At 40.7% G+C, this 21,596-nt stretch overlaps 2 protein-coding genes across 2 annotated transcripts in view; both read right to left on the bottom strand.

Moving 5' to 3' along the window:
• Positions 1-1,536: 1,536 nt before the first annotated feature.
• On the bottom strand, positions 1,537-12,806 carry LOC134858395 (guanine nucleotide-binding protein G(I)/G(S)/G(O) subunit gamma-4). Its single transcript, XM_063874251.1, has 3 exons — positions 12,314-12,806; positions 10,986-11,091; positions 1,537-3,601 (listed from the first exon to the last, which is right to left on the bottom strand). Exons 2-3 carry the CDS (start codon positions 11,082-11,084, stop codon positions 3,473-3,475), a joined length of 228 nt encoding a protein of 75 aa, XP_063730321.1. The 5' UTR covers positions 11,085-11,091; positions 12,314-12,806; the 3' UTR covers positions 1,537-3,472.
• A 259-nt stretch (positions 12,807-13,065) lies between these two features.
• Positions 13,066-21,596, bottom strand: part of lyst (lysosomal trafficking regulator) — a 58,183-nt gene continuing 49,652 nt past the window's right edge. The window contains 14 exon segments of the mRNA XM_063874968.1: positions 13,066-15,366; positions 15,483-15,554; positions 15,947-16,103; positions 16,200-16,297; positions 16,405-16,544; positions 16,980-17,078; positions 17,988-18,124; positions 18,217-18,406; positions 18,528-18,758; positions 19,346-19,563; positions 19,666-19,806; positions 20,341-20,497; positions 20,575-20,641; positions 21,237-21,481. Coding sequence (XP_063731038.1) covers positions 15,228-15,366; positions 15,483-15,554; positions 15,947-16,103; positions 16,200-16,297; positions 16,405-16,544; positions 16,980-17,078; positions 17,988-18,124; positions 18,217-18,406; positions 18,528-18,758; positions 19,346-19,563; positions 19,666-19,806; positions 20,341-20,497; positions 20,575-20,641; positions 21,237-21,481 — 2,091 coding nt within the window. The 3' untranslated portion in view covers positions 13,066-15,227.

Below are 21,596 nucleotides of genomic sequence, written 5' to 3'. Positions count from 1 at the left end.
CACTGGCATGCAACAGAGTATGCAAATGTTATGAGTAGAAATGCTGTGAGTGTGGAAAAATAATCTCATCAGACATTAGGACTATTTTCATGTATTTTGTGCACACTTTGGGGGCTCACTGTTCAATTTGGAAAATTGCTCCAGCACAGATTCCCGGTGTAGATAACCAAGTGCCTTAGGGATAATTACTTTCCTGTGTATGACATAATTATTTTTGGAATCATATTCATAGATATACTCATTACCAAGATTTTGTTCTCGCTCTCTCAGCAACACATTCATTTGAAAGGAAAAGGCAATTCATAGCATGTTCAGGGTTTCTCCAAACACAACCTAACATCCTGCTCTGCTGCGAACTCTCTTCTAGTATGCGGTTTTATTCCCCACTCTGATTTAACTTTTTATTTGTTTAAAAAACAACAACAATTTATGCTTTATTAATGTTATTCCAATACAGGTGTATGCAATGTTTTTCTTTGTTGCAGTGTTCAGAAACCCAGCACTCAATGCACTTTTTTCCAGATAAAGATTTTATTTTTATCTAGTTAGTGTCCCACCTGAGAACTATGTGCATACCATTTACTATTGAGACATACTTCTTGAATTTCTCATTTTGGTTCATAAAACCAATTTGTCTCTAAGATATGTAGTGTTCTTCCATGAAAACAATGTTCTCATCTGAATTGGAAGTCTAAGGAAAGAGGGTGCTTCCGTTTTACAGACTACAAAGCCCTCTGGGATTTGATTTTGGGGCCCTATTGGCTTGAAATAAATGTGAACAATAATACACACCACAGCTGTGCCATGGTTTAAGAATATCTTCTTCTCCTTAATTACATCCTGGTCCTTTGGGATTGGTTCACAAAAATCAATAAGGGATACCTGACTTGCGTTATTAATGTCATTCATTACACTTGTCCACACTGTTTTGTGCAATCTGTTCAGCTATTGCCAGTTTATTTGATCTTTTTTGGCTTTTAAATTATAGAAGAAAGACAGACGGGAAAGGGGAAGGAAAAAGGGGACGGCCAGTTTTTATAACTTGAACTATTATAGAGCAAACCACGTCAATTTTATCGTATGTCGATCACCAATTAACCTTAAAGTGCAGTAAAATAGGGACAAAAATGGGTAGTTTCAGTCTATTCCGAGGGGGAGGCTGTATGCATGGATGAACACATGAAATAGCTACAACAAAAAAGGTTCCTGTCAGCAGCTGATACCCTGAATCATTGCAAGGGACATTTTTCATCAACCTGTGGTGTCTGAAGATCCTGTTTAAAATCTTTTATCAGCAGTGTAAAGGGCAAACTGGCTGAGGCTGCATTGAATCACAACCCTCTGAAAAATATGACAGTGCACCCAGGTGGCCTATGGTTCAACTCAGCCACAGGAGGTCTCCACTACACACCAGAATATCATGCTTATATGTGAGACCCAGAATGACTTGCAGTGGCCTTTTATGACATCAGGGATCAAACTTCAGTGAAAGACAAGAGGCAGAAATATTGCAGACACAGCACATTGGGGTTGCCTTTTTCCTTTAATTCATTTGATCCATCAAAGGATTTACAAAGCCTGCTATTTAAATGCTTTTTTTTTTTTTTTACCAAAACCATAATACCATTCATGAGTACAGCTGCACATCGTCGACATATCCGGACTCAAATGACATTATTATGTGCAGAGTAGCACCCAGAATGTCAACGAAGACGCAATATTTCATATCATAATAGTTCTCTCTGTTATAGATAGAAATAAATCCATGCAATATTCATCTCTAGACGTTATATTTCAGATTTGGCACCATCCTTGAAAAGAGGTCAGTGGGAGTGCCCTTAGGTCACTCTCAGGTTTTTTTATTTAGGAAATAAAAACAATATTTATCCTGAAAACAATTTCAAGTCCAATAGTTTGTCACTTTGAATCCTAATGCAATGGCTGTTCGAGTACCAAGAGGACATTTCTTTTAACTTTACAGAAACAATGATGCAAAAAGCCTGAACCACCGAAGGGATCATAATATGTAAACCGACCCTTACCATTATATTTAAAAAATACTCAGATAGTATCAATAATTGCATGACTTATAAATGTTTTTTTCCTCTAAGTATCATACAAGCTTAGTAGCACTACACGTCATGTAGCTGTCAGTGCTGTGCAACACATATTCAATTATACTACTGATAATAATAACAATATTAATAACGATCATAACAATTAATCGTAAAAATTAGCAAATGCTATTTGACTACCATGTAAAGGAAAAGTTTCGACAGTGTGCTTTTTCTTCCAAAAACAAACCAAACGGAAAAAAGGCTGCGGGAGCACGTAGTGTGAAGATCACACTGCTCGCACAGAAATTGGCACTGTAACATACTGTACACTCTAAAAGACAGACAGTCCCTCGGAAACAGAGGAGGCTGTCAAAAAGGAGCGGAGAAACATGCAGGCCTCTGGTTTTGGCATTAATGTCAAAGGCCTTGCCATTCACTCTAGGACAGGCAAAAAGAATCTGGCTCAGGATACATGCCCAAAAAAAAATAAAGGATATAAAAGGAAAAGATGTCCTGCCACTTATCCCAGTTGGGGGCTGAAGGATTAACACACAGTGTCTCTGATTTGAAATGAATGAAGTATATGATGAGTAAATCAAACAGAGCAACAAAAGGTAGAATGCATTACATAAATAACATTTGAGCTTAAGGGTTGTTTGCACAACTGAAGAACTCGTGGTTGTAATATTAACTCTTTAGCTCTTTCAATAAAAAGGGAGTCTATTTATTTATATGCAGCAGAACTGATGTGCAGCCATCTTATTTCTGCTACAAGTGTACTTGGCACAATCTGAAATAATTTACTATGCGAGATATGGTTTCTGTTTCTGGGCTTTAATCTGAATCTGACTGTACTGCAGCGCTAATAAGAGCGGGTTAATTGTTTGTGACTCTGGAAGCAAATTAAAAGAGAAACCCCTAGTGAGTGAAATGGCAATTTTTGTCACACTATCAGTAATCGTTGCTTCAAATAGACAACCTGTGCACTGAAAGTAATGTTTTAAATTATGTCAAAGATAATGAAAAGGGTTTTTTATTCAGATAAAGGGAAGGGACATTTTTTTTAAAAGTCACTGGGCAAACTTCTGTTTCCTGAGGCATGTTAAAATCTAGCACAATAAAAGAAAAAGAAAATAACATCTCTCATTTCAATAAGCACTGAGCAAGGCTGTTCTCTAATAACAAAGCAATAACAAACCTATTTAACAAGACATGATACGCTCACTTGGTTGCCAGTTCGGTAGCTGACTCCCCCAAAACCTTCAGCCACCAGGACAGAGCTGACCAACAGACCAACAGAGTGTCCACCTGGCAAAACTCAACTCAACGGCTATGGCCAGTAGCTTCAGGTGTGGTGAAGACAGAGAAGACAGGCAACGCTTTGCCTGCACCCGCGCAGCTCTACCGGCAGGTCATCAGAGGATGTTGCAGAAGAACTTCTTCTCCCGGAAAGGGTTCTCAGAGGCGGGGACGGGTATGATGAGGGGGTCCTCGCGTATGTGGGCATCGCAGTACGCCATCAGGTCTGCAGCCGCTTTGGAGACCTGAGATGTTGAGACAAAGAAAAAGGACCCACATGGTGATCAGAGGTGTCACTTTCTTTCAAATGTAATCATAATAACATCAACTTAAGATGTATGTCAACCATAAGTTCACCTAGATGTCTCCTTCACACGACTCCATCTCTCTACCTGAATCTTAAATGACCTTTGGGATGTTTCTGAAACTATCCAAACTACATTTGGACACACTCCACTCCAGGACACCATGCTTTATTTAGAACATTTTCAGCTTTTCTGCCTTCATCAGGGAAGTGTCTAAGGTTGTTTCCAGTTTCCTGATATATAATTCATCATCAGTCAACTGAATTAAAAAGTTCAAATCCAGCCAGGGACCTTTGCAGCATCTCTCTGGCTTTCCAGGGTTTTAATCTCAGCTCTCCCCTGTTTCTAACTCATAAGGCAGAACAAGGCCCAAAATAAAAATACGATCTAAATATTTGACAACCACCAAGTACAGTAGATCTGAGGCTGATGGAAATGTCATTAGTTTTGCTAGTATTTGGTTATAAATTAGTTTGGCAAGATGATGGCACTAGGATAAAATATCAAGAGATCCCCAAAGTAACCAGAATTTATCCTATGGGGATGCATTCATAAAATCATAAAATAGTGAAGAGCTATTTCCGTCTGGAACAAAGAAAACAACATGGCTATCAATCTATTCACACCCCTACCACTACTGAAGTATAGGTGAATATTTTGAGGTGAATACAGCATGGAGTACTGCAGAAAAGTTCTGCAACAGTTAAGCTCACGCGGGTCTGCAACCCGCTGTGTGTTCATTCTCAGAGAAAGTGTTTTTGGAGAGGAGAGATTCCAAAATCTCGATGAATGTTGCATGGCCCCTTTTTCTGTAAAATTGCTTATTGTCTGTGTTTCTGCTTTGTCAGCGCCTGTGGCTGCGCTGATGCCTGTTACCTCAGCCTGAGGCAATAAGAAGAGACAGCTCATCAAAATGACTGACAGGTGTTGAGGCGGGACATTGAAAATGAGGGGGAAAGAGGGTGGGACTAACCAGTGTTCATTTCAGTCAAACAGTGAATATACATTTTACAGTATGGCAACACTGCAGGAGAATGTAGGGTTTTTTTATTGGGGGGTTACGGAATGAAAAGGCCACAAATGGAGGGCAGAAAAGCATCTGCAACAGAGGGATGGAGAGGGATCAGGGATCTTCATGGTGAATGAAGCCAATTGATCTCCTGTGCCATTTCACCTCATCCAATGCTGCTCTCACAAGAGAATACAACGCCCAAAATCTATTATGCGGCCTATCAGCTTTAGTCTTCAAAAGGGATTATAACTGTACAATGTTTTCAGTCTGACAGAGCACTAAATAATATGTCTAATAGATTGTTCATTTCTGTTATTTAAAATGAACAAGAAGGCTGATGTTAGCCTATGTTTTTCTTATTGTTAACACATCTCATGATAAGACCATAACCAACATTGTTTGTCAGTCTCTCAATAATTTCTGATTTCACCCTTTGGCACTCAGATGCAAGCCCATGTTTCCTACTGTAGCATACATCTCTAAAAACAACGCTTCCCAAGTACTTTCCCAAGTACACACGACATGTTGTGTACTTTCCCAAGTACACAACATGTCATCTGAAGATTGTGCACTAAGAAGTATAGGTCCCTTCAGGTTACTGTCTTTATCTTAACCTCAGTTATTCCTAAGGGTTTGGGAGGTTTGTCAGCTCTAAGGGCATACAAATCCTTTGAATTGTTTATTCTGAGGAGGTCATTGCTTCATTTTAAGGGGTCACAAAAAGCTAAATAGTTTGGTGAACTATTTAGGTAGCCCATGCTGTGCTAGTAAGTTTATAACAAGATTACGAATCCAAACATGCTAGCAGCTGTGAGGCTGTACTTCGACACAACAGTGGCCTTTAGCTAGATGCTAATGTCAGCAAGCTTACATTTTGTTAATGGTCTTAAAGTTTTTCATTTAAAGCACTTTGAATTTCCTTGTATTGAAAGGCGCTATATAAATAAACTTGCTTTGCCTAACATGCTCACAATAAAGAATGCAAACATGATGATAATTAGCAGGTTTAATGCTTACCTTTAACACCATCTTTGTTTAGCATGTTAGCATGCTAAAATGTGCTAATGCTCACTAAAGCTGAGGAAGAAATTACGCTCAAATAACTAATCTGATATTACTCGTTAATTGTATATTTCAGTTTATAACTAGAGAGCTGTCATATTAGTCAAATCTATCACTCAGAATGTTTAATCTCAAATGAAATGCTTATTGTTATTTTGTCTGTCTCTAACTGACCTGATTAGGGCACTTATCTGAGTCTGCACAAAGTGGAATAGTTAACAAGTGCAATAATTATACCGTCATGTAACTGAAGACAGGGTTTCTGCAGAGAACGGGAGCCCCACAGGACAAAGAGTGGTATTGCACTGTGTGTGTCATTAGGCCCAGACTGACTGTAATTATACTGCATCCCCATGATGGAAGGAGAGTCCTTCTAATTAGCACAGATCACATTCCTTTGGCTGATTGAGCAATTAATGAGAATGTGGTCATCCCTCACTCAGCAGCACATAGACTCCTCTTGTCACTGATACACATACTGTCTCTCATCAGATCCCTTAATTAAATGTAAGAGATCGCCTAACGTGGCCGACTGTCTCGTTCCTCTTCTTTTTCTGTACTTCTCTCTGCTTTCATTTGCCGCCACGTTCTACTTCAGTGGCTCTTAAATAAAGAATGATGAGTGTTTCTTCCACCTCAATGTTTTCCTTAGGTGTTCCTTTGAGCATGATTATAACTAAAACTGTGTTGAGAAATATGATACAAGGAGTACAATTTCATCTACAGCCAGTCAAGTATTTTTTAAACTTGTCCTCATAGTTGGCTGAAATTCCCACTTCCCTGATGTTTATAAAACTTTAATATGAATGATGTCTTTCTTAAGAGAGCATTAGGTTTTTCTTCATCAAACACTTGTGAAATGAATTAAATAGAACTCAAAAATGCCTGTTTGTCACGCTAAACTTTCTTAAAGTGTTTCACATTATTTCGAAGATGCCCGGACTGAGAGGCAGAAGCTAATTATTCAGAATCCTTAAATATTTGTCAGACCCTCTATAGCTGGCTGAGTGAAACCCTCTCAGATAAAGATCAGATGTGACATTTAAGATTCATTCACATTCAAGTCCAACGCCTCTTTTTCCGTAAAATGCTAAAATGACAACAAAAACTGACAAGTCGAATGTATTCAGACACTATGTGATCCGAACACGTCTCAGCTCATTTCACTGAACATCACTTTACACTTTCACCTTCAGCAGCACTATAAAGAAGTTGGTTTACCTTGCACACTTTTTTGGCCATGATAGCAAGTTAATATGCATACTAATGAGCATTTATCAAGCGATTTAACCTAAGCTTTGTTACACTTTATTTTTCATGGTCCGTGACCCATACTGTGATTCTCTGATGCTTTTTTAAAATTGTCAATTCTTATGGCTATTACCACTAATTGTTAGACTACAGTTATTATTTTCACTCTAAACTAACTAGAAATGGAAAATATGTATATCTGGTTCTATTTTTTCAGTTGTGTCACCATTATTTTGGTGTGATTATGTGAAACTTCATAAGAACTGGCTGCACGCGTAAACATATTGTGTAAATGTATAAAACATGACAGTATATGTTATGCTCTTTGCAAGAGCATTTTTGCATTATGCAAAAACAGATAAATACACACAATACCCACCTAATGTACACAAATACTCCCTCAAATTAGTTGACTCAATTTAAATCAGACTTTTCAAAATGACATATGATAAAGTGAATGACTAGTAGATATTGGATTTCTCTTATATGTTATTGCCAGCTATAATGCCTTTGCCACCATTTTGTCCAAATGTGTGGACAAGTTTGTATTTGTTTTCAGCACCTCTGGCTAACATTTACAGTTTTTCCCACTTAACGGTTACAATATGATATGACGTGAATTATTTTCTTTAGTCTAAACTATTACGTTCTTAATTGAGCTTGAGAAGAATTACAAGGACAGAAAAATCGAAACAATACGTAATTACATTTTGTTGAAATAGAATAACAATAAATATTGTGTTTAGGTTATCTTTCTCTTGCCGTTTTCTGCATTCACTCAAAGTCAATATTGTATTGTAAAAAAATCAATGAAAACATGATAATGTTGCTTTAACAGTCAATGAACAAAAGCACTTCTCCAATGACAGAATTTGAGAGAACATTAAGTCTTACTATTTTTTAAATTTAAAATATATGCAAATATCTCAAAAGACGTGCCAAAAGGACAACTTGTAGGTTAAATTAGAGGTCTTCCTAATACACCCTCCAAGCCCTGATTATACGTTAGTGATAATCACTGTTTTTAAGAAGACAAGGTTCTTGTAAGCGGCCTTTGTTGTGCTGTGTAGGGATGATGGTGTATGGCAGACTTCCAGGCTTCGGCTATAATGCTGAGCGAACAGCCTCGAGGCTGTGGGGCAATCATTCCCTGAGCACATGAGGAGCATACCGAATGAGATGATGACACTGCCTTTTAGTTGCCAAGAAGTTGTTCATGAACAGTGTAAAATAGCCTCTTACTGGGGGTAAAAACCTCATGCTGTTAAAAACATAAAATCTGGGAATGGTTCGATCTTATGATTTTAATAGAACTCTCTATTCTCTAATGACAGTAAAGATATTGTGCCATTTTAAAGCATAGTGACTGACCGCATCCATAAACACAATAAAGAGCTCAAAAGTCAATACTGACCCAGCCGTGGTTTTATAAGGACACATACTCTTACTAAGGCCTAAACTTTGTTAAGGATATGATCGAGGTATATGATTATCATAAATGAACACTTTTAAATATCAAGATATTGTTTGCTGTGGCTGGACATTTTAACCATAATTCATTAAGCTCACAAGCTTGCTTCACCCTTACCGCAATCAAACATTAGACATGTAAGAGAAGAAGAAGTTCTGCATTAGAAAATGCTAACACAGTGAAATCTCTACAATCAGTCTCAGAAAAGTTGACCCACTTTGGTAGAAAACAAATGTCAGAAGTGGTCAACATTCACCGAAACCTAGCATGCCTCTGGGTTCAGCACATTAGTACTACTTGGGTCTCCCAGCTGTGCACAGTGGATACACACAGACAGAGAGGCGACACTGTGGCTTTCAAGGTAAACTAAAGCTTCATGTGACGTCTGTCAGAAGAAGTTGCCCTATACTAAGCTGAGAAACATAATTGTATTGTCGTCTCGCAGCCGAAAAAAATACGGGAACTCTAGTTATGGTATAGAAGGAATGTTTGTTCTAATGCTTTCATTCGAAACACTTTGCATTCAACCTTGTCTGGCTCCAGAGGGAGCTTCAGAAAGTCTGAAAAATTGCATCTACTGAGGATACTTGAGCCAGCCTTCAGATGACAACACATTCATTTGGGGACTACTACTTGAATGCCTTAAGGTTATGTCTAGTTTTCCCAAATATCGCAAATCAAGGGTGTGGCATCTTATTAGGGTTTTAATTATCTTGGTATTTGGAACCAACAGGTGATGGTGGTGCTAAGTACAACTAATTGCTAAACAAGACATTTCTAGCAGTCCAAAACAAGGATAAAACCAGACAAGGCAACACTGCGACCTGTCAATCACAAGGGAGCCATACCCTGAAGCCTACCCTACTACGTCATCTATTTTACTCTAAATGGAACCATAATTAAACAAATGCAAATCATGTTGTTGGGAAGGACACTTAAAACTAGTGATAGATACCATATATTCACGAAGAAAATATTAACTGAGGTAATAAATCAAGTGAGAAATGGGGTCCCTTTCTCATATACTTCTATAAAATAGGACTTATATTTGCACTCAGTTGAGTCACTCGCCCCCTAACAGCCATAATGCATATTAATGGCAGAGAGATTGCCTTTGATCAAGACTGCTCGTAAACCAGTATTAATGTGGTTATCGCAGGTTCAATATCTTGACAAATATAATTTCTGCTGCATCGATTTTGAAAAACTGTCTGAGATGTTTGTAGGAGTCCATTAAATCAGTTAAGTAGCCTTCTCTTACAAAGAAAGGAGACTCCATGAAGGACTGATTCATAATAATTTCCTGCTTCTGAATGCCCTATCTTATATATTGGTTCATAATGCACTGAAAAGGCAACCAGTTTACAATGGGGGAAACAAAAATCAACGTAAGTACTTTATATATATGTATTTTCAGTATTTTCAAGTTTTGAAACTGACTGCATTTAGAAAAACGGCATAGCAGAGGTTTTTGAAAATACCCATTTGCTTCCTGACAAAGAAGAAAAGTACACTATTACTCTCAGGTCTCACTCTTCAGTAGGCTACGTCTATAGCTGGACAGAGCGGCCGGTTAGCTTAGTTTAGCATAAGGACTGTCAACAAGCGGAAACAGCTTGCTTGGCTTAAGCTGAATTCTACTACTTCTGACACCTCTAAAGCTCACTAATAAAAATTATATCCTACACATTTTCCATGCAAATTAAATATAATAAGATATAACGTGGTGATTACTGAGCTTTAGAGCTGATGTTAAGTAGATTTTGTTACTTGTTCACAAAGCGCATTCCCTCTGTTTCCAGTAGTAATGCTATGCTAAGCTAAACTAAGCTGCTGCTGGCTGTAACACAATGATTACTGTTACAAAGATTGGCATAAATATTTGCATCCGACACTCAGCAAGAATGTTATTAAGCTTATTTCCCAAAATGTCAAACTATTTTCTTTTAATTTTATGTTTAGAGATTTAAAATGTCAAGATAGCAGGGTGTGTCACAGTGGAGGTGAAGGTAATGGCTTGAGCAACAAACCAAATAAGGTCCTTTTACCATTTCCTTGATGAAGGTATACTTAACGCTGTAGTTTTGACGAAGAAGTTACTGGCCAGGACTAAATAGTGAATACTGGACTAATTCAAGCAGCAATTACACATTTGTTTCACTATAGTGAATAAAACAAAACTGTGTTCATTATAATTAGGAATAAGTCAGCCAGTGCGGACAAAAATCTATGTTTAAGCCTGGATATTAGGTAAAATACCTTATTTCATTCAATTGTTGCGACGCAATGTAAGAATACCATTTTATGTGCTTTGTTAAGAAAAAATTCATTAATACTAAATAATGGTTTGCTGGTAGCTGAAGACTGTTCAGCATCAAGTAGAGGATATTGTTAGATACAAACAGCTTTTTATAACATAAATCATATCAACATACAGACATATCAGAGCAAGTTTTAAGATGATTTTACGAATCAGAAGCAAATGAACATTTTTGCTCACACACAGGTAAAAAAAACAAAACCTGTACCTTTATCCTATCCATGCAGGCCTCCATCTTCAGCTGCTCCACAGCTTTCCTGGCTTGGGAGATGCTGGCCGTGCTGTTGTTGGCGATACCGTCTTTCATGGTGCTCCTGTGACGCCAAAACACAGGCACAAAAGGGGGACACATGGAGTCAATGAACATCACATTAAATACACAAAGCAGCATCCCCCCTTGGCGATGTCTCAACCCCCCCCCCCCCCCCCCCCCCTTTGAGCAGCCACTCTCTGCCACAACCTTTTTATTTAAAAGGACCCATTTTGTCTGGGGGAATCTGTTTTAAAGCAGCAGAACTCCATTTTATCTGAGGTAAGAGCTCAAAAAGGAAGCAGCTGGACAGCGGTTTGTCATTTTATAGTCAGTCAGTCAATCATGCATTAATATTTTTTGTTATTTGCTCAACTGCATTGCTCAAAGGTACATCTGCACACATTTGCTGCTCCATTTCCTTTCAAATTTCAGCCCTTGAACACTTCTAAGGGAATCAAACCTGCAACCTTCCTAGGTCTGCCTCGTCAACTACTACCTGGAGCAGATTTGTCCACTTTCTCCAAATGTAGGCAACAGCATTACAACTGCAGTGTATGTATCTGCTCCATTTGTAATCAGCCTGTGCGTATTTCAATGTGACAACATCTTGCTCTCATTTTAGGCCCCTTGACCCCCTCACTCCTGAAATGTCCCAGTTTGGCAGCCACAGCACAGAGAGAGATGACACCTGAACACAGCTGTTTTATTATACTGTGCAGTGGAATATGTAGCATTTCACTGAGGTGGTGTGCTGTTGAATTCACAGTCAGTTTGATTTCTTTGCAACGATTTGCTTATTTCATCGCATCAAGTGAAATTCAACTGTATTAAACACGGAGACGACGAAGCAGATATTTTGTAAAGGGGGGCATGCACAAGGTGAATTAATTTCCAATCCCACCCTTTATGGATCTAAAGACAGCTTTTAATCACATCCTCGTAGGAAGCTACCAGGCCTTTCCATTTAGGTTTCCCTTCGACTCGTCCACACGGCTGCATTTGGGGTAGTAACGGGATATACACCGTTTAACCGAATGTAACAATGCTAATTGTTGATGCAGATATGAAAAAAATATGGTCGAGTCTTATTTCTAAAGGGGATTCAATTGTAGATACACGCCGTGCGAGCTGCGGCCCTGGTTAGGGCAGAAAACAGCAAAGCACACATCATGAAAAAAACAAATGATTTTGCAAGAATGAATTACATAAATATATCCCTGTATGCTTCGTTGCATTGCTCGGCTATGAGCAGATTAATGTAGCCGCCTGAAAATGTAACCTACCTGAAATGTTCCAATGGTTTTCCAATTTGGAGAATTCCGGGTTGACTCCACCCAACACACACACGCACACACACACACACGCACACACACACACACACACAAAAAGACGATCTGTCAAATATGAAATGATAAGAGGAAATCCCAGCCTGGTTTCGGTCTGGACTGAACCCGATGAAGTGAATCCTGGCGTTTTAATTTCGCCTCAGCGGTTCGCTCAGCGCGAGTCGTGCGTATTCCGTGTAGGAAGATGAGATCCAAGCGGCGAGGTCTTGGTGAGCACCACGGCTGGACTTGGAGAGATGTTACGCATGCAGCAGGGGGGGAAACCTCTGTATGACGATCAGATACAGGCTGTCGGGCAGGGAGCACTCGATCAGTGGACCAGGAGCTGCAGCAGCAACAAGCCAGGATGCTACTGTACAGACTGGCCGTAAACGCACCGACACAGCCTATTAGTCGAATTAGGATCTGCTGATTTCCTCATTTGCTTTATTGCTGCAAAATGCACCTAAGATCGGCAGGCTTCCCCATTTTATTTGTTCAGCTTTGACATCACTGGGTCCCCCCCTCCAAAGTAACTCCTGGGATTTAAATAAAACCCAGATAAAAAAATCTGGGTTCAGTATATTTGAATGACATTTTTTTTTTCTCTCTAGATAATTATGATATTTTGTACAGCATCACCAATGCTTACTTTCTCTTTATATGCCCCTAAACGCACCACACGAAGTAAGAAATGGACAAAAGATATATTTCTTTAAATATTTATATATTTATAATATACTCATCACTTGGTTTGTCCATACGTACACACGCATATATGTACAAACAAAAAACAAACACAATACATATTCATTCAGATTTTCAGTTCATGATGCCAAACTGCAAAACCAGCCCAGGTCAAAGAAAGGACATCCTTTCAGAAACTCAAGACAACAATCTTAAATTATGCATAGCTTAATTTATCAACAGAAAAAACAACAACATTTCCTTCTGTCAGAAAGCACAAAAACATCGTCCACTTTCACATCTTTCTTTTGTCTTTTTGCCATCACAAAGGGGGAGGGGGGCACATTCATGCAATGATACATGTGGATTTTTTAAAGAAAATAAAAAGTTGTGGTTCTTTTATACATTTGCAAACATGAAACACAGTAAACAAACACAGTAACTGCATCTCTTGCACAGACGTGATGCTGCACACAACAAAGGGTCCAGGAGGGCTGAGAAGGAGAAACAAAAATCAGGAAAACAACACAAAAGGAATGACATCATGATATAAGAAGAAATATTCCCTTTCTCGTAAACAAGTCAAACACCAAGTGTGAAAGTTAAGACATCATTTTCCAACACACAAGGCTCACTGCGGTCGGCACAAAGGCAAAATAACTTTTTTTTCACAGCTGTGTTAGAACAGACTCCTTATGACGAAAAACCTATTGCATGTTTGATATTGCTTTCTGGATTAGTGGAATTAAATCAAAACTCAGATCATGTTAAATTCACAGATTATTGGCTTTCCTTGAATTAAATGGTAGCTAGTAAAAAAGTGCTTTGACTACCATTTCACTACTAAAAGACAAACGGAAAGTGCCGTAGGTAAAGTGGGAATGTAAAAAATAGCTGCATGGAGCTTAAGGAAAGAAATGTTTGGTCGATTGGTTCAGTGTAGTGTATTGTAAAATAAGCTGTAAACCTCATCAGTGCAGGAAATGCTAACTGCTCTAACCTCAGTCTGCTGGACGTGATGCTTTTGAACCAAAACATCCCACACACTACACCTGTTTTATACCGCTGCACAGGTACTAAGCACGCCCCAGAGATCAGCGAGGTTTGCACTCAGGACACTAATTCTTCTCCAGTTTCAGTCGTCTAATGCTGTTTGGTAATTGGCTTATTCAGGGTTTTAGCAAACTATATTACGTTTTGAAAAGGTTTTAGTGCATTTAAAGCAGCTTTTTGAGCCATCAAAACACAAGAAAAGGAAAGAAGGGTAGATGAGCCTCTGAGGTGCTTCTAATAAATAAATGAATATCAACATTTCTCAATGCAACTGGACAACCAAGGCAGGCCTTCATACAGGAGTATCATGACAGTAAATGTCACATCCGCAAACATAACAGGTAAGCATCATTCTAGCATGCAAAAGAAGGACAGAACAACAGGCAACACAAGGAACAAATCATCCCGACTTCCCCCCCCGTCTCTCCCCTGAGCTCAGATACAAAGTGATGCAGGGCTGTGACACCAGTCTTCAGATTTGAGTGGAGCAGACAAGCCCAGCAGAGCGGCATCTCACCCCCACAGAGCAGGACGTCTCCCGGTGACAGAACCAGGGAGGGGCCTCCTCCTTCCTTGCTGCTGCAGCATCAGCAGTACATGCTCACCGAGCTCCGGCAACAATCTGTTAGACGACGCGCTGCGGGAGATTTGACACCGCCGAGGTGAGAGACTGGGGTCTTCACACATTGGGTCCGGCTTTGGCCAGACGATAGCAGCTTACCAGGGAAACAACAAAATCAAAAGCAGGCAAGGAACGCCGCACAACAAAAAACACTCAACAGCAAGAAACAAACAAAAAAAAGATGTAACAAACCAATCACACTCTCAGAAATGCTTCATATAAAGTGTCTGTCGCAGCCAAAGATTCATCCCCAACTTTCCACTTCAGTATGTTTATAAATATATATTTATATACATGTAATACTATTTTCTTAATAATTTCTTGATGCTGGGAGCGGCTGCAGTAGAGTTTGCTCAGCAGGGGGATGGCTTTAGTTTAGTCAGGGTGGGTTCAGGGAGGCCATGCTGACACATCCTCCTCCTTGTCATTGCACAGAGGAGGAGGAAGAGGAAGAAGAGGGGGGGGCTCCTCTTGCTGAGATCTGGACAGTAGTAAATGTCAGACAAAAAGTCAGCCTGCGGCGTAGCTGCTCAGGAAGGAGTAGAACATGGGCAGCTTCATGCGCTGTTGGTCCCGCCGACACCACGCCATCACCGTGCCCTCGCTGTTGGCGGTGTAGAGGTGGTGGCCGTCGCACGAGTACGTCAGGCTGAGAAATGCAAGTGAGGACATAATCATCAGAGTGACCCACAAAGTTACACATTTAATAACAAGTGGCATCACATAAAGGCAAAGAATAACAGGGGTGTAGCGTCGATAACATACCTGATGATAGGTTTGCTCGACTTGGAAAAGGTGATCTCTCTCACTGGTTTCAAATCCCAGGTGCTCCACAACCTGAAACATCAGTGGGAATTAGAGGTAGGGATAATACTGGTATCAACAAAATCTTAATTAATTTGACTCATAGCATGATTCATAAAAACAAAACTTTTATACAACATGATATTTCATTTTTGATAATTATGTTGGTTTTGAAGACCAAATAGTGAAAATGTGATATCCTGACAGCCGTGTAAAAAAATAAACCCACTACTAGACACCATGAAACACAGCTCCAGTGACAATGGTTATAAACATCTATAAGAAGCTTAATAAAGGGATACAAGTTTAAATCATATGAATATGAAAAGAAATATGATTAAATATTATATTTAAATTGCCCATTACATTCAGTGACTTAAGAGAGGAAGCACATAAACGATAATTAATAATGACTTCCTGCTCACCTGACGACGCCATTCTCCAGCCCACCGGCGATGACGTTGACAGACACGCCCTCCGGCTGGTTGGAGAAGGCCACAGAGCAGATGATCTCTCTGCAGTGGACGTGACCGATGAGGTCTCCGTTCACCGTCCACAGACGCAGGTCGCTGCCTCCGCCCACTGAAAACACAGGAGCATACGTCACATCAACAGCGTGTCAGTCTATGAGAAGGATATGATAAAGGCTGAGAGGATGCAGAGCAGAGCGGTCCTCACCTGAGTCACACACTGTTGCGATGTCACCCGTGGTTTCGCTGGCCGACACCGCAGTCACTGGGCTCTTGTGGCCTGTGAGGCTTTGTACGTAGCAGAGCCTGAAGAATCACAGAGAATTACTTTGATTTAGAACATCATGCACAAAACACATACAAAAGATATCATAAAGCCTCTTATATTTTTTTCACATTTCACACGCACTGACCTGTTGAGGTCCCAGAGGATGCAGGTGCCGTCTCTGCTGACACTGATGAGGATGCTGTAGGGTTTGCAGACAAACAGGCTGGTGACCTCCCCTGTGTGTCCGTACAGGTGAACCTGAGACTCCACTTCCATCTCTGACGGCTGTGGAGAGACACACATTAGAGACCGTATGCAGAGGACACTCGGATCTGAATGTTAGAATGGATGAGGTGCCTTGGATTCCTCCAAAACTCTATTAATGAAAGGATTTTCTCAACAGCACAAATCAATTGCTGCAGAAACACCCTTAAGAGGCAGAGAAAACAGGACACATGGATGCCTATTGGCGGGGACCGATGAAAGTCTGAAAGCCTCTCTGATGACTGAACTCGCAGACCTCTAATCCCACTAGTGGACTCGCTGGAAATGTGTTTCAAGGGCAACTGTGATGTGACTAATGAAGTTGAACACGGTGAGGCGGACTAAAGAGGGCTGGTGGTGGTGCTGGTGGTGGGGGGGTAGTATGAGGTGGGTGGGTGGATTGGGTGTCGATGTGGAGGCGGGAGGTTAGAGGGGGACGTCGCCATGGAAACCCACCGTGGTGCTGGTGAAGCGGTTGCTGTAGGCGGTGATGACTCCACACTTGCTGCCTGTAAATAGCTGGCAGCCATCAGGCACCCAGGCGCAGCTGGTCACCTGCAGGAGAGAGAGGCACACGGTTGGTCGGAGGAATCCAGAAACCTGGCAGCTAATTAGTCGATCCTCACTGTGTTGTTGTGTAACACTGACGGGGGACACCAGTGACTCCTCTTACTGACGGCTGCTTCGCTGTTCTGAGGTTGCATTCTAATAGTGTGTTTTGTTAGGAAGTTTGCTAGCTGAATGAAATGACCCAGAAGTACGTAAGTGGTTGTTAAGATCTTTTAGAAATCTCTCGATGATAGGAAAGGAGTTTCAAAAGTTCCTCTTCCCTTTACGAAAGGGAAGGAGGTAATGCCCTACCACAGTTTGTTGCTGCCTTAACATTTAAAGTGACGCACCTTTCTGCCGTTTACAGAATCGCCTCGTAATCATGTATATTACTCTGCTTATTAAGCATTTTCAATCTGATGCCACAACTTGCCAAAGTGCTTCTTTGTTTTGAACTTTCAACAGCATGTCAAACCATAACAGGAACTATGAACTTTTTTTCCAATTACTTAAAATCATAATATAAAATCTAAATTTGGAGGTGTTCACTGAGTTGGGTGGTGTTTTATATGCTATTTTGTTTAACTAAACATGTTTGAATAGTGATATGCTCAGCAGTAGATTTGTAGGACTAACAAGTTACGCATATATTGGGTATAATGTATATTTGATCAAACAAAAATTCCAATGTTTTCCGAAAAATCATATTAATTGGAATTGATGTTGAGAGAAGTGGATAGGAGAGTAAGATAGGCCCCCATTTCCTTTCACTTTCCTTTGATTATTTATTTAAATCCCAACCTTGGTAAAGACGCCCACATGAAGCAACATCATAAAAGCGCACTGATCCAGTAAGGTTTTTCAAAACCCATAAGAAAAGGACCTGATTTTGACTATGACAACCTTGAACTGTACCTTGTGAAGTTGTGAACACTGAATGAAGTTTATAGGCGGCTCGCTCTGCTTGCTCTTCAGCCTCAAAATGTTGTCAGCATAGCCCCAGCTCAAGATGGCCGACCACTGGATGTCTGTGCTGTGCATGCTCCGAACACCTACAGAGTAGACACCATAAAGTTAATGGAGTCAGCAGGGAATTGTGCGACACATTAAGGAGGACTTGTGAGTTATAGGCGGGCTTCCTTACCCTGCTCCTTGCTGTAGATCATCATGAGGCAGAACTTGCGGGACAGGCCGCAGATGGCTCGCGTCGGCAGAGCCAGCAGGGATCCGAACCTCTCCCCGTGCGGCTGGCTGAAACACACCACCGGGTCCGGAGCTGAGGGCGAGCCCACGTACTCTCCCCACTTCAAACCCTTGATCCATGGCAGCGGGCTCTGTGGGGGTGGGAGAGGAAATAGTCAGGTGAGCAGGAGATCATTTCATGGACGATATATTTAAGTCGTTCCTCAGCACACAGCGGGCTGTCAGAGTCACAACCACCACAGAGCAGATTACCGGGCAGACTATTTCCTTGGCCTGTTCTCGAGTTTCTCTGAACGCCAGCTGAACCAGGAGACCCATGGCTGCTGGCAGCTCCCCCTCCATCAAGAGTTTGGGGCTGGCCCTGCTGATATGACAGGCGTTGAAGAGCTGCCTGGGTGTCTGTCCATAAGTCTTGATCATTGTCTCCAGGGCCCGGCGCTGCACTGGGTCTTCTACTGCCGAAACATCCATGCCAAAATATGTCTGTGAAAAATGATATCAAATCTTATTACATCATAATAATTTCCCTGAAATTACACCAATTGTTTGACCACCCAGCGGGGACAGAGAAGAAGGCAGACACAGTGGCTGACTGGCCTGCAGTTGCATTGCAATATGCAAAATACCGGTTAGCAAAATAAGCTTGTGGTAAAAAAACATCATCAACAAGAATAGTCACTCAACCAAGTAGTTTGGAGATATTTTACCCATTAACAATCCAACAAAAATCAGAGCAGCGTATACTGCAAAATGTCCTGAAATCATGTGCCAGCACAAACCTGTTTCATCTTTTGAAACGATGTCAGCCTTCAGAACAAAGTAAGAAATGATTGATTGTTCTGTCTCTACTGTACCTCATATTTGTTATATATTCCACTGTTGGTCATTTTTCTGACAATAAGGAGTATTCGAAAACACAATTTGTCATCAGGAAGCACTCAGAAGCAAAAACTGCCTTAAAACTTTGAACAGAAATGAACATTTTATAACTTTGTCCAAACTGCACAGCCCAAAGTAAGCAACGTGCTTTCCCCATAAATTCTATAAGAAGAGAAATGGCAGCTACTCACTGCTGGGTGGAAGACGTTGATGGCATGGACGGATGCTTTGCCTTTCTGCTTGAGCCCAAACACCAGGTCGATCCACTGGCACAGTGTCTGGGACACTTGGTCTGACTCCAGCGCCTGTCGGTGGATCAGGATGAACAGACGGGGGTCGTTGCGAGCCCAGGGCGGCAAATTCACATGGTTCACCCGTTCACCATTTTGACGAACGCCAAAATCAAAACCTGTGAAGGCAAAAAAGGTCACTTAAGCACAAGAAGATATCTTCTGGTATAAATTATAGGTATTCAGAATAAAAGGTATACGATGATAGAGAAAATGATTACCCTCTCTGTTGACTAGGAATTCTGGGAGGTAGAAAAACTCTGGGATGAGCTCTTTCACGTCAGTCATGGACTCGTAGGAGGACAGGCGCCACGTGGTGTTCATGGAGTGAAACGTCCGGTCCGGGATATCAAAGCTCTGGTCTGATTAAGGCCAAAGACAATCTAATTACAGATTCCACTCACTGATTGAAAAGATCCCCTTTCATGACCTTAGACACCACGCTCGCTGAATACATTAACGGTCACATAAAAAGATGCCTCGGAGGATCACAGGAGGGAGACACATGAATGGGAAAATAATTAACAAGAAAGGAAGAAATAGAAAAGAGAAGGGGAAGGGGGCGCGGAGCTGATCAGAGACAGCTATAAAGATAAAGTAATCTTTCATGGATAATAAATGAGATGCTCTGTCATATCCGAGATCAGGACATTCCAATATTTCAGTATTAAAAGCTTTAGCCTCGACTTAGATGAATCTGTCAATGAAATGCAGACAGGCGGCACTCAGGGCTGCTAAAAGCTTTTTGGAGATGTATGATAATTATCTGCTGTTAAAGAGCTCTGACCTACTATTCAGTTAACATTCACACTACTTGTTAAATTGGAGATACTATAAAAGACAACGTATCTGGAGACTGCAGTGTTTTCTGATTTCCTGCTCTAACTGTGACTGACCTTGGTATGCGAGGAACATCTTGGTGAAAGGAGGCATTCGAACCAGGAAGTGCAGCACAGTGCCGCTGTTGGAGTAGTGCGAGCCGTAGTGATAAGGCTGGACAGGAGGCATGGGGTCGTCCTCACGGATGCCCTTCTTGTACTCCTCCTCAAGATACTGCACAGACACACACATGTTTTCTCACCAGAACATCAGGAACACTCAAGAAACATTCAATGGGCAACAGGCCTTACCCTGTAATTATCCACGTAGCGGTCTTCTTTCTCTTTTGACTGGACCGCGATGGGTTTCACCAAATTCCTGTTTCAAAATGTAAGCAGAGCAGTGATGAGCTTAAATATGATTCTTGTGTCAGGTGTCTTGATTTCAGAGCATGGCTGCAAGTTAATTTTTATAATTGAATATTTATTTCTGATGGTGAAGATTGTATGTGTCTGTAAAATGTCTAGTTTTGTCAGTCCCAAACCCAAAAATATTACATTTTATAAGATATAAAACAGAGAAAACACAGATAATCTACATATTTGACTGTCAGTTCTCTAAAAAAGTCAACACAGTTTCAATTAGTTGTCAAAAAAGGCTGTGATAAATTTTATGTCAATCGGTTAATTGATAAGAAAACTATTTTTTACAGCTCTACTTCAGAGATATGTTATTTGTCATCCATTAACAATATATAAATACCACAATATGTTTGAATTTAGAGCGGAGAAAGTGGGAAATGACATTAACAAGAGAAGCCCTTGAATAGTTTTTTAGCATACCCTTTTTAAGACCTACAGTATATTGTTATGAATCAATGACTAAGACTAACCTTCATAACATTATATGATCACATTTTCCAATTAAATACTGTACATCAAATGCCTTCACAAACACACTAACAGACACTGACCTGTAGATGTTGGGGTCCTGCAGGTCGATGGTCTCACTGGTGTAGTCCCGCAGGATGAAGGGGAACACGGGGTACTGCATGAGGTCGTTAAAGGAGCGTCCTGCATGCTTGTTGAGGTGTGTGAGGTACTCAAAGTTTGAGATCTGACCCGATCCCCACAGCTGAGTGAGTGCCGATATGTTTCCGTGCTCCAGCAGGTTGGGCAGGTCAGAGGTCAGGATGTTGTGGTAGACGTCGTCACGGAACTGAGGCGAGAAAAAAAAATTAAATGAGCATCTCTAATGTCAGGACTGATGTGAGATATGCAAAAAGTGCCACTTGCAAATATAATCTTAAGTGACCCCCTTTTTTCTCGCCAGG

This window comes from Eleginops maclovinus, chromosome 22 (assembly GCF_036324505.1).
Source record: "Eleginops maclovinus isolate JMC-PN-2008 ecotype Puerto Natales chromosome 22, JC_Emac_rtc_rv5, whole genome shotgun sequence".
Classification (NCBI taxonomy): Eukaryota; Metazoa; Chordata; class Actinopteri; order Perciformes; family Eleginopidae; genus Eleginops; species Eleginops maclovinus.
This window is presented reverse-complemented; position numbering and strand designations above follow the sequence as displayed.

Excerpts from the sequence above, each read along its gene's own strand:
- LOC134858395 (XM_063874251.1), bottom strand. The coding sequence starts at position 11,084 with ATGAAAGACGGTATCGCCAACAACAGCACGGCCAGCATCTCCCAAGCC. Across the intron at positions 3,602-10,985 it reads CCTGCATGGATAGGATAAAG|GTCTCCAAAGCGGCTGCAGA; the intron begins GTACAGGTTTTG and ends TCAACATCTCAG.